This window comes from Canis lupus, chromosome 1, assembly GCF_003254725.2.
Source record: "Canis lupus dingo isolate Sandy chromosome 1, ASM325472v2, whole genome shotgun sequence".
Lineage (NCBI taxonomy): Eukaryota > Metazoa > Chordata > Mammalia > Carnivora > Canidae > Canis > Canis lupus.
The window spans coordinates 46765926-46783771 of NC_064243.1; the positions used below are offsets into that span (position 1 = coordinate 46765926).

General features: G+C 43.4%; 1 protein-coding gene across 11 annotated transcripts in view; it reads left to right on the forward strand.

The window, feature by feature from the left end:
• Positions 1-17846, forward strand: part of ARID1B (AT-rich interaction domain 1B) — a 434844-nt gene that overhangs the window by 404114 nt on the left and 12884 nt on the right. For all 11 annotated transcript variants that reach the window (XM_049113926.1, XM_049113935.1, XM_049113930.1 and 8 more), the window contains 4 exons: positions 2548-2757; positions 5687-5891; positions 10993-11131; positions 11346-11518. In XM_049113926.1, the coding sequence (XP_048969883.1) occupies positions 2548-2757; positions 5687-5891; positions 10993-11131; positions 11346-11518 (727 nt within the window). The remainder of the gene's footprint in view (positions 1-2547; positions 2758-5686; positions 5892-10992; positions 11132-11345; positions 11519-17846) is intronic.

Here is a 17846-nt window from a genome sequence, read left to right on the forward strand (position 1 = left end):
AATGGTTTAGATGAAGGGGCCTCGGTGCCTGGGAAGCCTCTTCTGGGACCTAACACATCACCTGAGGCCTGACCACTGTCTCTTCATACAGATGCATTTTCCTACATTATGGTGCCATAAAAATCCTTAAGTCTTTTCTGAAGATCTGATAACTATGCTATGAAAAACAAGAGGATTCAATTAAAAACCATCCACTTCATTAAGTTTTTCTAACTTTACGAGAACACATTGAGATATGCAGAAATTAAACTCAAGTTTGTTTAAGAAAGAAAAGTAGAAATATGCATAGCCAAACCAGGCATATTGTTATTTTAGGCCTATCTCAGGTTCTGGGATGCATTCATTTCATAAACGGGAACAGGCATCTGCATGGCCTCAATGCTCAGGTCCTGACTAACTGTCCTTTCAGAAGCCTTCCCCAGCTTTGGAGAGGACCAGGCCAGAAATGGCAGGTGGATTTTACATTCAGAATGTTGGTGGAATTACTCAAAGTAATTTTAAATTGAAATGAATGCTTTTATTTCTCTTACCCTGAATTGAATGTCAAACTTTCACCTCTCAATTTTTCAGAAATAAAATGCAAGGGAGAGGTTGGTGGGGGTTTTTTATTATTATTATTGATTTTAGGTGATAATGCTTTTTTTTTCCTGTTCTTATTTTAAATTTTAATTTTTTAAAAAAACATTGGACCCATTTTTCTATTATTCCCCAAAAGGAAAAAAATTTTGAACTAGAATTTAGAAACCTCTTCATAATAACTACCCCATTAGTGATGACAAAGCTTCTGGAATGTGGTATAAAATGTGGTTTCTTTTCCTAGTAGAATATTCCTTGGGTATAAGAATATGGAAAAGAAAATTTAAAAACTTACATTTGAATATATAGTATGTTCCACACTCTGAGAATATATATGGATATATAGTTATATGTATGAATATGTATATATATTTTTAAGCTCTAATCTAAAGTCATTTTTAAATGACTTACTGTTTAGCCTTGGCATCAGTGTAAATTCTAAAAGATCACACTTTTTTTTAAATCTTGCCACCCTAAATTTTTTATTTACATCAACTTGTATCACTCATTTTTTTTGTATTTGATGTAAAGATTTTATGCCTCGATAATTCTAAGTCTGAGTCATAAAATTCCAGCAGCAATAGCTCGGGAGAAGAACATGTTAATTAGGGGAGAAGCTGCCACTCACCAACTTTGTTAGTTTCCTTCTCAGGCATCCTTTCTGAGGTCCTACTTTTATTGGGGATCATTTGCCAAATAAGGTAACCTCAAACTTCAGTGCAGTCATGTTACTTAACCTCCCAAACTTCAGCTATGCGTTTAAAATTGTTAAGCTAAATATAATAGAAAAAGAGTTCAGGAAAACTCCATCTAAAATAACGGGTATCCATTCCAAATGATAACTGATAAATACATATGAGGAAATGAAGTCAGTTCTTGTTCCAAGGAAATCTTTATTGAGAATCTAGAAGTGATTTTTCACAATAACCCTGGAGTTGTAAATATTACAAGTACCCAAATTATTGTTACAAATACAGAGACATAAGGAAAAAGACACATTTGGGCTGTGTAGGATTAAAACTGTTACCTTCCCAGATCACATAATCCATCCAGAAGGTGGGCTTCAGTTATGCAGAAACAGCAACTTTTGACATTTTAGGGTCAAAGATAATTAGAAAAAGACAAGAATTAGAGCATTAGTATAAACCACATGAGCCCATAAACCTGTGTGTGTAAAAGTAAATGTATATTTTTATCTGTAGATGTTCAGGGAATATGCAATAGCACATGTGTTTGTGATTAAAGCATGGTTGCCTAAGAAATCTTTTAAAATAACTCTCTAATAGCCCCTTGCCTTGGCAGAGAAGTTCAAGAAATCTTAAGTAGGGAGAGCTAGTAGTCATCATGAGTAAATACCAAAACCATATCTGGCCACTAGTCTATAAAGCTTGCAAATGAGCAAAGAGCCCACACCACTGGTTCCTGGCATTTGTGACCTACCTTATGTTTTTCAGCAAGTCCCGTTATCTGCTTTCCTCTGTATGATTTAACATTTTAACGAAGACCCACGTTGGCCATTCTTATTTTGACAACAAGTAAGGATCCATATAGTTTTGAGAGCTCTATAATATTACATACATGTAAAATTTTAAATTCACTGTGATTCTTCTATGAGCTAACACCCTTTTATTTTTAAAAATGACGTGCAGTGTTATTGGAATCATGCCTTCTGGGATTCAACGCTTATAATCAATCAAGTAAAAAAGGTTTTTGTTTTTTTTGTTTTTGTTCTTGAAGTATATAAAAGGGGGAGTTTGGGCCCTTTCTTTAAAGTCAAAGTAAAGTCTTAATTAAGAAAATGTATAGTTTGTGCCTGAACTAGTAGCCTTCATTCCTAATTGTTGTGTGATAGCAGTAGTTTTTAAATCTGTTCTCTTCCTGTATTTGGTAGCTCATTACTTTCTTCTCACCTTCTTCCCTTTACCCTGTGCCCACCCATACCCCATCTCCAAATGCTCCTCTGGGCACTAGAAGTCCAGCTCATCCACCACTACTGGGGAAAAGATCACAAAGGTGTATGAGTTGGGGAATGAGCCAGAGCGGAAGCTATGGGTCGACAGATACCTTACCTTCATGGAAGAGCGAGGCTCCCCTGTCTCAAGTCTGCCTGCAGTGGGCAAGAAGCCCTTGGACCTGTTCCGGCTCTATGTCTGCGTCAAAGAGATTGGAGGTTTGGCACAGGTGAGGATGAATGAGTCAAGGAGGAGACACTCTGCATAAGCTCTCTCTGCAGGTTTCTTTGAATGTGCAGACTCAATTTTTTTTCCCCCAATAAAGAGAAAGCTAAGCCTATGGGATCCAGTCTAAGTGCTACAGGGGGAGCACTGGGGCTCGGGACAGCTCGCCATGTGACCTCAGCAGGTCATCATATGGACCTCCATTCCCATCTGTAAAGTGAGACAGTTGGGCTAGATTTTTGTTTAGGTTCCCTGATAGCTCTGGGGTTCTGTGGGCTTTGCCAAGATTCCATAGTAAATACCCCAGAAATGTTTTGCAAGTGACCAATTGTCTGGATCAGTTATAAATCCAGTTCACTTTTTCCTTCTAGCCAGAGTAATTTATTAAGAAAACTAAGTCCTGTATATCTAATAAGCAAGTCCAAGATACCTGTCCACCAGAGGGCATTTAGCTTCAGGGTTGTGCGGCACCTACCCTGCACTTGCCTGATTCTTAAAGCCAGTGCTCCCTTAATTTTTATGCCCTGGGGGCCATGCTTTCCTCACCCTGGTCATGGCTCTGCTTTTAGCCCAAAGTCTAGTTCCGAGGATATGTCCTGACAGAGGAACAGCAAAAAGGCAAAAAGAGGATCCCTAGATAAGTGCTCACTGTGTGTGGGGCCCTGTGCTTTAAATTTGTTCTGGCTTTGTCTTTCTGAATACCCATAAAATGCAGGGGACATCAGCCCCACAGAGAGAAGGAAGCTGTAACAAAATGAGGTAGGGTCATGTGGCTCAGGGGCACTCGGGCTAGGTGTGGGCCAAGCCTGCGAGTTCTAAGATGGGTGCTCTGCCCACCTACCACTAGCTCTGAGGCTACTTCTTCATTAGAATTACTTGGGGAGCTTTAAAAACCTGTCAGTAACCAGGCTTCCACCCAGATCGATGAAAGGAGCTGCTCTGGGCCCTAGTGGTCTACTACATAGTGTGGCACCCTGCACTCCACCCAGGTACCACAGGTTGCCAACTATCCAAGAGTGAGTCACCTCATCCATAAGTATCACTGAGGGCCTGCCCTGGTTTCAGTGCCGTGTGGCTCTGGGGGATGCAGGAGAGGCCTTTGCTCTCAGCCCTCCCTGAAGTGCCTTATCCCACCAGAGACTGCAATGTACAACTGAACAAGCAGAGCTTGATTCAGGGCTTTGCGGAAACAGCTGGTAAGTCCTCAGTGCAGATGAAGTGAGGGAGAGTTGGTCCATGGAGGGAGAGCTCAGGATGCACACCTCTCCCCTGCACCTAGGTCCCCCTGACCTCTCCCACTCCATACCTAGCTCTCTGGCCAAGATTTTTTAGAATCCTCCGGATACTATACACTCGGGTTTCACCCTCACAGAAGTATAGAGGTCTGGACACCTTACTTGGAGTGTCAGCAGTGTGGGTTACCATGTTGGGTCTGCAAGTAAGGCTGTTTGCTCACCCAGCTAATCAGGGCAGTGTGAGTGTATCTGGGATGCACAGCAGTGGGCCACTTGGCCACATTGTCACTCATACCCAATCTTGGTTTCTACCCAGTGCCTTCAGATGCGGTCAGGGCAGGTACTTGCAGCCACATAGAGATCAGTGCCTTGCTTTTCAGGGTGTCCTAGGCAATACTCTGCATATCCCTTCTGAAGCAATTTGCAGGCCTGCTTGTTGCAGCCTGGCATGAAGTGCCAAAAGTGGAATTGAGCATTTCGTGAGCATTCTGAGATTTGTTTATCGTGCACCATTTAGTACTAAGTAAATGGACATAAAGAGCTTTGTGGGAAAGTTTGAATCCAAAAATTGAACATTTCATTAAAAAACCACTGTCCTGGGGATCCCTGGGTGGCTCAGCAGTTTAGCACCTGCCTTTGGCCCAGGGCGTGATCCTAGAGTTCCAGGATCGAGTCCCGCGTCAGGCTCCTGCATGGAGCCTGCTTCTCCCTCTGCCTGTGTCTCTCTCTGTCTCTCTCTCTCTCTCTCTTTCTGTGTCTATCATGAATAAATAAATAAAATCTTAAAAAAAAAAAAAAAAACAACTGTCCCCTTAACTCTTACCATGCTACTTAGCAGAAAGCATATCTAAAAGCAGATTATTCCCCAAGTATTTGCAGGTCTGTGTGTTTCCTTAAGGCGTTCAACCTTGGATAACGCTGGCCCAAGTGGGAATCAAAAGTTAATGCCCAGAATCCTATTGCAGCATTTCAGGATTTCTCTCCTTTTTTTCTCCTCACTTTGCGGCTGTGTTCTCTTCAGCCAGAGTGTTAAGTGGGAACACTGTGTAGTCACCTGTGCCCTGCCCCTTCCCCTGGCTCACAGGGACCCGCCACATCGGCCGGCTGGTGGCCTCAGAGCCACCCAGGGCTGATGGCTGGTGTGGGCTGCCCTAGAGTCCCCTTTGCCCAACACCATAGGAAAGCCTCCTGTGAGAGGAGGGACACGGGCTGGAATTACAGGCTCGGCTTTCTGGAAGCTTGTGGCTGTTGGAAGGAAACAGTGTTTCTCATATCAAAGCTATAACACTTAAACTGCAAAACAGTCAAGTTACTGCTTTTTAAATTTGTTTTCAGATGTCCTTTTTTTTTTGATTGGAGGTGGGATGGGGGTGAGCGAGAGTGTACATTTGCTCGGGGAAGATCGCAGGCTCTGAGCAGCAGCGGCCTGGGAAGAGTGAGGCTTTAGAAGGTGCATCAGGCAGAAGAATCTCGACGAGCAGCATTTTATGTAGCTATCAGCAGGTCCCTTAATGGTTTTATAACTGTAAATGCTGTCTCTGCACTACTGAGTGGGAGTAATGAGCATTAGTTAAGAGAGGCAAATGAAAAAAAAAAAAAAAAAAAGAGTAAACCAAGACATTAAGTGCTTTTTTTGTCTCCTGGCTTTAAACAAGCCACTTTGCTACAAACCAATGATCCTGCCATTTTTTTTGCTAGGTTAATAAAAACAAGAAGTGGCGTGAGCTGGCAACCAACCTAAATGTTGGCACTTCAAGCAGTGCAGCGAGCTCCCTGAAAAAGCAGTATATTCAGTACCTGTTTGCCTTTGAGTGCAAGATCGAGCGCGGGGAGGAGCCCCCGCCGGAAGTCTTTAGCACCGTGGACACCAAGAAGCAGCCCAAGCTCCAGCCGCCCTCTCCTGGTAAGTGGGAGCGCTACAGTTGTCGCCGGGAAAGGCAGTGGCACCTGCACCCCCCACCCGGCGGGGCTCTGGAGGCCACTAGCCACTTCTGAAAAGGCCACTTCCTGGGCAAGCACACAGAACGCAGGATCTTTGAGGATAAGGGGTGTTTTGTAAGGGAACCCCCGTTGGCAGCGCTTAAGGGAACAGAGAATATAACCTAGGATGTGGCCGTTTGGGCCACTGTGGCCAAGGCACCATTCTCCTGCCTTACCTTCCTTCATCAGAAGAGACTCTGGAAGCCTGAGCTATATACCTTTCTTCCTTCTCCACATATTTAAAAAATATTCCATCTAACCATCAAAAACCAGTCGCCCCAGTTACCCCTGTGAATACTTTGGTGCTACCAGAAAACACTGCCCTGAAAGTTTAGCAGCCAGTTTCCACCAGTTCTGCTTCTGTCAAAGAATGAAATCCGGACTCAGTTTTTAATGTTCTCCTGCCCAGCAACTTCCCACTTGTAGGGAATCCAGCAGACCTGTCATGGTGGAGGTCCCTGCCACCCTGTTTCTGAGGCCCAGCAGCCGGTTAGCTCAGACCCGAGGTCAAGAGCCTTAAGAATGCTACCTGGAAATAATGCAGTTCACCCACAGTCTCCTGAGCAAAACCAAACCCACGATACCTCCCTTTTCTCCTGTCTCTCCACTCCACCGTGGAGACAGGAGACATGCCGTTCTCTCAATTCCCCCGGTAGCCTCTCTTCTACCTGTTAGCATTTCAGATTCCTGAATCACTGTCTTCTACTGAATACGGTATTCTTAGATAGGAAGAGACGTTCATCACCCATAGATCTGGGTGGTGACCTCACACAAGTTAAATCCAGCTGTCTTCTTGCCTGGCCACATCCAAGCCCTGTGATGGTCAGCACTTAGCCACACTGTCCTGCATACAGAATGGGACTGACCATTCCTGCCACTTCCTATCAGATTGTTCTGGGATCAAATGCCAGTATTTCTTAGGTACTTACAATGTACCAGGCTCCTTCTTAAGTGCTCTACCATTTAATCTTTACATCACCTCTATGGTGCACATACTGTCCCAAAGTCCATGAGAAAACTAACACACAAGATCTAAGTAACTGTCCCCAAATCTCATTGCTAAGTGAGTGGCACCCAGCTCGAGCATTATGCCTGGACCTACTATATTCCTCTGCCTGTGTCTGAAGTGGCATTATAATAAGGAAACCTTCCACGCGTAGAAGAAGGTGTCTGTGATCCAAAGAAAGAAGTTGTTTTCTCCTTGTTTCTCTGCTGTCTGGATGGCAATCTAGTACCTACGGTCATTAATCAAGAGATCACACATAAATACTTCTTAGGGTCAAGATGCGCTTGTAGGGAATATACCTGGGGTATATATTTAGACCCGTCAGTTCGAAACACAATTAGAAATGCTCTCTCAGCCCCACCCTTAAGGATTTGAAGCCTTTGCAGTTCTGGTTTACCTTAAAACTGTGAAATCTAATTTTAAAAGTCTCACAACATTACATTCAGTTCACAGGGTAAAACAAGCTGCCTGTGAACAGCTCTGAAACTATTTTTCCAAAATAAAAACTCAGTGGGGTGTAGGGACCAAAGTGGCGATGTCTGCAAAGATGTAAAGGTATATTTTATTTGCCAGGAAAAACTCATGTCACTGAATGGGCTGCACTTCTGTATGGAGAATAGCTCTCCCAGTGAGCATCAGCTTCAGTACAAGAAATCCCGCTGAGGTATAGACCCTTCAGAAAGTGGAGGGCCTGTTCTCTCAACAGTCGGCTCTTTCCTTTTTCCCTTTCTTTAAACTACCGTTTTTATGGCAACATTATCGTTTTAACTGCACAAAGGAGCTTGGATTGCAGATGCACTTCTGATAACGCGTTTTCCGTGGTCCACATGGTCCGGAGTCTTGTGAATCAAGAAGCAGGAGGAGGAGGGTGTCCTGAGCCCAGCCTCCCGGTCAGGGCATGGCCCAGGCGACCTCACGCAGAGCACATGGGGCCAGGCCGCTCTCCATACCCTGCTCATACAGACGGAAGGACACACAGACTGGCCGGTAGGGGAGCGAGGAACATCAGCCCCAGAACCCATAACACACTTTTCCCTGACACTCATGAGTCCGTGGCCTCTCTGACACCAGAGCAATCATTAGAGAATACGAAATATATTTATCGTCAATGAAGGAAACAAGATTATTCCCCCACCATTTGCCACGTCAGGGTCTCCTACACTACACAATTTTTAAAAACGAATTTTCAGCCAGCATTTGTGTTCTTAGAGTCCATTCTCCCCCTAAGAAGGTAATTATAGTGTATTTCTTATCAACACATCCAAACTAAAAAGATTCCTAAGAAAAGTACTAGATTGCTTTCTAAATGGCCACTCTGAAGCCACCTGAATTCCCAGCTCATTTGGCTACACTAGCGTTGTGTGTCATCCATCTGTATTCCGGTTTCGATCTGGTGTGGCCAGTGTGGACTGAACTTCCTTTCCGCCAGCCTCTGGGAGGTAGAACCCCTCGGCCCGTGATCTTCACCGTAGGGACTGTGTGGTTTCTCAAGCCAGAGCTCCATGTTACTGTCTTCCAGTGACTTGGGCGAGTCCATTGAGGGAAGCTCCCAGATGAAACGTGGGCAAGGCCTGGGGTACAGTTGCATTTCTGAGGTGCCAGTGGGGATCTCGTTATAATAAGCCTGTAAAAGTTCATGGAGTTCTAATGAACAGCTGCAGAAATCACCTCCCCAAGTGGCCTAGGAGGCCTGGAAGCTGGGGTGGGGTGGGGGCGGGGTAAAGGGGGGCCGAGGAAGCTCCACATTCAATTAGTAAGTCTGTAACCAAAAACCCATCCATCTTTGCTGGCAGGTGGCTGACTGCATTTCTATTATTAGCTGACAGGTGATGTCACAAAACCTGTCATGGATCCAACTAGGGAATCCTCAGTGGAAGATAAATGAGAAAGAGGTTCAGGTTATAAACAAAGGTGCCCTCTGGGTGACCTCCAGTCACTGTAGACCTGGGACATATCAGCTCTCCTTCCTTCTCCCTGCCCTCCTTCCCGAAACCCCAGCCAGAACTAGGGCACCAGGTTCGTGCTGTGTAAATTATCTTCCCAGCTAGGAGTCTGGCTGTACAGTCTGAAGTGTGTGAATGTACTTAACCTTCAATAACCTTTCCATTGTTTACTTTCGAGTATACATTTGTAGCTTCTGGCAAAAGGTAGGGAGAGCCTACAGAGTGTGCCAGCCTCGTCTATTAATGGAGCTTCAAGAGGTTGTGTTCATTTTTTTTTTCCTGAAAGGAGAGGAAAAAATACTGGCAGAGGGAAGAATTTTTCCTTTTTTTTTTTTTTTTTTTTATTAGCTGTAAATGTGAATACTTGTAAATAAGGGTCATTCTGAAATCACAGCCTGTGAACCATGTTTCCAGGGAAGCCGCACAGGCTGCTGTGGAGTGTGGTCTGTGATTTAAGGAGCACGTTATTTCTCCTGCCAGCTCTGTGGGGCAGTCACATTTGTAGGTTTATCCTTACATATTTATAGAAGACTCCACTTTTTTTTCTCTTATTACGATCTATTTATTTGATATGTAGGGTTTCACCAAAATCTGATTTATAAGCATGTGTTACTAAGCTTTTCTTTGGCGATATCTACATTAAAAAGATGATCTACTTTTCAAGCTAGTCTTCCCGGCATCTCTGAGAGCTGCCCTGAGTCACTCTAGTCCCGGGCACCCAGCGTACACCTTACACAGGAGGCAGGGCCCTGGTGGCCAGGGCTCAAGATTCACTCCCAAGCAGGCCAGGCCCAGGGCTGACCTGATCTCACTGGAGACCTCTGTGTTCCGCTGAGGCTTTCTGACTGGAAGAGCTGGACTAATTTCCACCTCGGGCTCCTTCCCAGCACGCTCTGTAATCTCCAGTGATTTGTTGAACCCCATTTCCTCTACAGTTAAATGTGGCTACTGGTAATTGTAGTGAGTGTCGGACACTCCTAGGAAAGGGACTCCAGATAATAACATATACAGTATCATCTTTGACAAGCAGCCAGTAATTTCTGCCATTTGTAACAGTTCTGAAAGCATTTATTATAAACTGCATGAGGGCAGGAATTTTTGTCCTTTTTGTCAGTTTGGGACACTGGTGCATCCAGGAATAGAAAAAAAGCAATATAGTAAGCAATGTAGTAAGCATGTTATTTATTCAATAAGTATTTGTTGAATTAATAAATGTAGGTAGTGTCTTTCGGGCACCTCACATGCAAAGGTCAGTGATAAAGCGGGAACCCTTAAAATACTATGTTTTCCAATGAGGTGAGTACTTAAGTTTTTAAAAAGATTTGCTCAATACTGAGCTCTGTTATTATAGTGTAATTATAGTTAAAGCCAAATCTCAGGACTCTGATGATGACATTAAAGAACTCCAAAGAGCATGACTTTGGTTTTGTAATAACAAATCTGATTCCAGAGCTCTAAAAATGACTTTATTAATGACATAGCACAGACATTGAGGAGGCATTGAAGTGATATAAGGCTCATTAAAAATTTGTATCATTGCATTTCAACTTAAACATTTCTCATTGCCTAAGACCTGGTAGTAATTTTTCTAACTTTTTTCCTAAAATAGCACAATAGTCCATCAAATCAGTATACCGAATTTTTCATCCCATTTTTTTTCCTTACTCTCAGACATTTAGATTATCTCCATTATAAACAACACTGAAATAAACATTTTTTTCTGCCTAAAGCCTTCTTTTATATTAGATTATTTTCTTGAGATAAATACCCAGGAAAGCAATTACCCAGTCAAGAGGTATAAATATGTTTTATGGCTCACAAATGAAGTATGTTGCCAAATAGATTACTAAAAACAAAACAAAACAAACAACTTTTACTAATTTTCACTATAAACAATATAAAAGCAACTAATTTTACTGTGTCGTTACCAGTAATGGATATTGTTACTATTTCTAATTCTAATAAGATGGTGTCGTGTTGTCTTTCCTTTTTTTTTTTAAATTAGTAGGAAGGATGAGCTTACTTGATAACTTCTTTTTTTTTTTCTTATTTTCTCTTGGTACTACTACTGTCAGCTAACTCAGGATCCTTGCAAGGTCCACAGACCCCCCAGTCAACTGGCAGTAACTCAATGGCAGAGGTTCCAGGTGACCTGAAGCCACCGACCCCAGCCTCCACCCCTCACGGACAGATGACCCCGATGCAAGGTGGAAGGTATGCAAAAGGATCTCTGTGAGCCACATGACATCAGATTTGTCTGTAAAGAAGAAGTGTGTGTTCTTAATGTTGAATACTACTAGTTTTATTCATGTAATTTTAGGGGATGGTTTTTACATTAAACATTTTCAAGTTAGGCCTATTTTCTGAACAAGCATTTGGAGGCATCTCCTGCTATTTCACGAAGCTTTCATTTTTCTTGTCTCCTTAGAAGCAGTACAGTCAGTGTGCACGACCCATTCTCAGATGCCAGTGATTCATCATTCCCAAAACGGAACTCCATGACTCCAAGCACCCCATACCAGCAGGGCATGAGCATGCCTGATGTGATGGGAAGGATGCCCTATGAACCCAACAAAGACCCCTTTGGTGGAATGAGAAAAGGTAAGTGCAGGGAGACCTTTGCTCAGGCTTGGTCCAGAGGGCATTCTTCCCTCTGCCATCCCACAACCAATTCACTTACCCATTCGAGACATATCTGAGTCCCAGCTCTTCAACCTACTAAATTCCCAGCCTTGGGGAAAGTTCGCAGTAGCTCCATGCCTCAGTTACCTCATCTAGAAATTGGAATAATAACAGGACCTGCCTAAAGGATGTGATGAGGCTTAATTGAGTTAATGTACCAAAACTCTGTTGAAGAATGCCTGGCACAGGCAGTGAGCAAGAGTGCTCATGTGGTGCTCCCTAGTGGCGGGGGTGCTAAATAGCATGGGCTGGGCAAGGGCTAGGTGCTGGGCAGTATGTTGGCAAATTAGACATAGCTCCTCCTGGAGTTGGCAGGGTCTTGGGGAAACAAACAAAAAAGTAAGTTAAATCACAAAAATATAATTAAATATGGTAGTCGATGGAAAAGAAACAAAAGGAAGAAAGGACACAAAGTGCAGCAATTGTTGGCTGCGGATCATTGAGGGGGAGGGCATGGAAGGCTTTGAGGAAAGGTAGGTTATCTGCTGACCTGAGGAATGAGGAGTTAGAGAAGAGTGTAGAGTGGGGAAGGCCCAGGGCAGGAGCCAGCTTAGTGTGTTTGAGGAGGTGGAAGGCATCTGAGGCACAACGAGCCAGGTAAGGGCAAGCAGGCCAAACTCTGAGAAGCCATGGGCCATTGGAGCCAGAACCTTTCAGCCTTTCTGGGTGGGTGGATGAGTTGGATTTTTACCCTAGCTGAAAGATGTTCTGCAGGAAGTGACATGACTAGGTTTTTTGTTAAAAAATAAATAAATAAATAAATAACTGGTGGGATGCCTGGGTGGCTCAGTTGGTTAAGCCTTTGGCTAGGGTTGTGATCTCAGGTTCCTGGGATCAAGCCCCCCCCCCCCCAAATCAGGCTCCCTGCTCAGCAGGGAGTCTGTTCCTCCCTCTAACCGCCCCCCCCCCCACCATGTTCTCTTTGGCTCTGTCAAACAAATAAAACCGTATAAATAAATATGTGGTATCTGTGGAGAATGTGTTGGAGGGACATTGTGAGAGTCCAGGGGAGAGATGACAAGGTGCAGTCAGATCCCAGCAGTGAAGAGAGAAGTAGACGCATTGGCTCCGTGGTCTGAACGTAGGAAGAACAGGCTGTGCTGCTGAATTGAATGTGGAGGTGGAGGGGGATGAACCAAGTGATAGGCCCCCGAGAGGGTGACGACATCACTAGCTTGGAGATGCACTAGTGGGATGTGGAGGCTCCCCCGCTAGGGCCTGCGCTGTGGACGGGAGGGAGGGGAACAGAGAGGGACCGCCCAAGGGGACTTTGGGATGTGTGGTGATGGTAGGTGGTGGAGTGTCTGTCTGTCTGCCTGAAGCTAGGCAGAATCTTGGAATGAGGAATCACTTTAGGAAACTAAGCAGAGCAGTGAGACGGAGCAGTGCGGGGTGGGTGGGATCACAGAGAGCGTGGGACAGTTCCAACTGACTTAGCACACACCCAGCAGGGGTCTCCCTTAGGCTGATCTTCCCCATCGTGCACTTGGCCCTGAGAATGACCTGAACCTCTGCCCTTTGGGCCGCTCCACGCCCACTCCCAGTGCTCTTTGGCACTCTTCCAAATGCAGCCGGGCTGTGAAATTGAGGCACGATGTGAGTATCATCGAAAAAATACAGAAAAGTAGTGATACTGTTTTTACAGAAGTATTTCTTCTGGGATCCCTTAAACAATAGTACTTCTGTCCCACTTGGGTGTTTGGGATATGCAAATTTCTGGACATACGGTCTTAAGTAGAGAGAAACATAAAGCCCAAAACCATGGTTTTCACAACTAGTATGGACCAGTGAAAAATAAACATGAGTGTTTTCAAAATTTTAAGTATTAGGCATGTATCATTTAATTAAGAAATGAAATTATGGGGACGCCTGGGTAGCTCAGCGGTTAAGCGTCTGCCTTCGGCTCAGGGCGTGATCCTGAAGACCAGGGATCGAGTCCCACATCAGGCTCCCGCATGGAGCTTGCTTCTCCCTCTGCCTGTGTCTCTGCATCTCTCTCTCTCTCTATGTCTATCATGAATAAATAAATAAATAAATCTTTTAAAAAAAAAAAAAAAAAAAGAAATGAAATTATGTTTAATATAGATATTTCTTATGTAACATTTCAGCTAGCTCTTATACTGAGTAAGATAATCTATAATTTTTCCTTTCAAAAAGTTTTAGAGCTGCCTATTCCAAGTAAGTATTCTGCAGAACATGCAATAAATCCATAAGCTCAGAAATTGAAAAGCCTTGTAAATGTTGGCAGTGGCCATTTTTCTTAGTGGTATGAGATACTAGAACATTTTGTTTAGTGCTGGTGGTGGTTATATCACATTTTAGACTCTGAAAATATGACAGTAACTTGAGTAACATGGTAGTGTTTGGAATCTGGTTTCAGATGTTATGTGAACCATTCTAATATCCCACCTATTTGCTGTACTGGACAATGAGAGTTGCATTGCTTTTGTTTCTATATGCCTACAGTTTTTCTTATTATGAAAAATGGGGGGTGGGGGATGATTGTGGATTACCTGGTTAGGCACTAGCTGGCAGCATAATGTGTTTTCATCAACAGTGTAAATGATACAGGGGCTCAGAGGGGAGCTCCTTCTCATGTTTCCCCGGGATATTTCAGCTCACCTGCTACCTTACAGGGCTGGTCTATTTAGCACCAAATTAAAGCAAATACACAGAAAATAGATTTTTTCCTTTTTTAAAAAGATTTTATTTAAAAAAATAAAAAATAAAAAAAATAAAAAATAAAAAATAAAAAGATTTTATTTATTTGAGAGAAAGAGCACCAGCAGGGGAAAAGGGGAGAAGCAGATTCATCGCTGAGCTGGAAGCCCAACATGGGGCTCAGTCCCAGGACCCTGGGACCATGACCTGAACCAAAGGCAGATGTTTAACCAGCTGAGCCAATCAGACACTTTGAGCTATTGATTTTTCACATAATGACCAGCATCAGGGGAAACTGTGCTCTTCCTGCTGTTGCTGCCACTGACCTGCAGTGGGGTGATGGAGCAAATGCCAGAGCCTGTCTGAGCCTTGGTGGCCAAAGCAGCCTTGACTGCACCAACCTGCCTTCCCACTAATCTCCGGAATTCATTACTGATTGAAGGATTGATTAATTGCTTACAAGTGAATAACAAGTGATATTGATATGTTGGATATCTAAACAGCATACTTTAAATATCTAATATCTTTACACATAATCCTGCTTTTTTTTATTTTCAGAGGGAGAAAAAGGTGGGGAGTGGCTGAGGGAGAGGGAGAATCCTAAGCAGGTTCCATGCCCAGTGCAGAGCCTGATGTGAGGCTGTCTCACAACCCTGAAATCATGACCTGAGCTGAATCCAAGAGCCAGACCTAACTGACTGAGCCACCCAGGCACCCCATCTACTTTTTTTTTTTCTTTTTTTTTTTTTAAGATTTTATTTGAGAGACAGAGAGGATATGAGCAGTGGGGGAGGGGCAGAAGAAGAGGAAGAAGCAGGCTCCCCACTGAGCAGGGAACCTGACTCGGGGCTGGATCCCAGGACCCCGGGATCATGACCTGAGCCAAAAGCAGACACTTAACTGACTGAGCCACCCAGACACTCCTACTTTTTCTTTTTAATGCTCTAGTACTGAATGGTTTGTTTCATAATATTTTGCTGTTATAAAAAAGTGGTGCAGTGGTTATTGAATGATGCAGCTCTTTTTTCACACCCATAAGAGTATTTCTATGAAATGGATTCCTAAAAGAATAATGGAATCAAGGGATATGTTTTTTTGTTGTTTTTTTTTTAGTTTACTGAGTATATTTTACTACATAACAAACTACCACAAAAAGTGGCTTTAAGCACCAATGTTTGGTTATATTTCACAGTTCTATGGTGGGTGGGGTGGCTCTTCTTTCCATGTGTTGTATAAGCTGGGACATTGAGGCTGTCATCTGGAAGCCTGATTGAGAACTCTTCCAGAGCTGGGATGTCACTTGAATGGCTGGTGTCATCCAGAAGCTCTATTGGGAACTCACCTGGAACTGTTGCTTAGGGGCCTCCTCCAGGCGCCACTCCATGGAACTTCTTGGGTGCCTCCTGATAGGGTGCATAGGTTACAAGAAGGAGCACTTCAAGAGGACAAGCCCCAGATGCAAGCACATACAACCCTCTGCTGCATCACATTCGCCAGTACCCCATAGGTCAAAGCCAGTCACATGACCGGGCCCAAATTCACTGTGAGCAGGGACTTCATGGGCTGTAAATACCCAGAGATGTGCTTCCTTGGGCTTCACCAAAATAGAGCCCTACCATAGCAGGTATTGACAAAAGTTACACCAATTTAATACTCTTAATGTGAGCATATAAGAGCATGTGAACTCTCACTCCCTTACCAGGAATGATTTTTACCAGTCCTTTTAATATTTGCCAATCAGATTGGGGGAGGGAACAGCCTCATAATGGTTTTAACTTGGATTTCTTTAATTATTAGTGAAGTCACACATTTTTTCATATATTGATTGGCCACTTAGTTTTCTTTTTTCTCTGAATGTCCATTTATTTGTTTGCCTGCTTTTGTAGTCTGATGGTCTTTTTTTACTGATGAAGAATTTTTTGTGTTTGTAGGAACTAAGCCATTTAGTTTTAATTATCCCCATTAATGTCTGTCTGTCTCTGTTTTTACATTTATAAATTGGAGAGTAACATCAAAACTTCCTCTGCTGCATGGTGACTTGAGCTTGAATAAATTAAAGTATAGGAAAGCATACTGCAAAGCACAGTGCATCCCACCCGCGTTCAACTTCATTGTCTGCGCCTCTCTTCCAGCCTAACGATTTCTATCAGTTCACTGCAGTTTAATCAGCTTTTGCTTCATGTAACATAAAAGTAACCTTCCTAGGATGAAGAAAGGTAGTAGTACTGTATATCAATTAAGATTTGCATTAAAATGTTTAATTTGCCCACAGGCAAGTTTTTGGGCTTGACCCAATTTCCTTCAGGCTCTGAGCTGATGCTAATTTGCATATTTGACCTAATTGCCACTCTACGCCCTGGTAGAAATACTTGTATTTCATCCATTCTTGAGTTCTTTTTAATTCCCTTGTGGTTTTCTTTATCCTGATTTTGCAGTGAGTCAGTAGATGGACGTCCATGTTAAAGTTTTTACTTTTTTTCCCCCTCTAAGTGAGGGAACTAATTTTATTCATGCAGTTGACTCTTGAATAATACAGGTTTAAGCTGCACAGGCCCACCTAAACACAGATTTTTTTTTCAATAAATAGATGTACAGTACTGTAAATGTATCTTGTCTTAATGATCTTCTTAACATTTTCTTTTCTTTAGCTTTATTGTAAGGATACATGTAACATGTGAAATATGTGTTACTTGTGTGCATTATCAGTAAGGCTTCTAGTCAGCTGTAGCCTAGGAGTAGTTAAGTTTTGGGGGGAGTCCAGAGTTATACGTAGATTTTCACTTTTGTGGGGGTCAGTGCCCCTAACCCCTACATGAAGGGACACCTGTATGTGCATTTCTTTTCCTCACAACTGCTGCATGAGATGACATTACCAACCTTGTTTTATAGACAAGGAATCCAACTCAGAAGTTGGAAACACAGGAAAGGGCCAGTGTTTGTTTTCTACATTACTTTCTAACAAATTACCACGACCTCTCAGCCTGAAGCAATGTCAGCATAGGATCCCACTTTCCTGGGGACCCTCAGCTCAGAGTCTCCCATTCAGACATCAGGGTGTCAGCCAGGACTGAGCTCGTGCAGTGCAGGGTCCTCTTCAGAGCTTGTGCAGGTTGTTGGCAGTTTTGGTTCCTTGTAGTGGCAGGACTGAGGTCTCGTCATAATGACTCACCTGGGACTCACCACCCTTCCTGACGTAGGGCCCTCTCCCCTGTGTGGTGGGTGCTGTTTCAAGGCCAGCAGGAGGGTGTCTCTGACCTCTAGGTGGATTTAAGGGGCACATATGGATAATCTCCTTTTTAGTTGCCTGCCAGTCAGCTAATTGGTAACTTTAGTTACATCTGTGAAGTCTCGTTAGTTATATAATGTAATCATGGGAGCAGTATCCCCATCATATTGGTGGGTTCTACTCATACTCAAGGGAAGGAGGAGCTCATCCGAGTCCTGTATGCGGGGTGGGGGGTAGGGATCCTGGGGTCCATCTTAACTCCAGACCGTACACTCTTTGGTTTGTATTATTGTAGGCATATTAAGAATAAGATAAATGTCAGCAATACTAAGGGTAACAGAAATGACTAGAAGGGCTGTT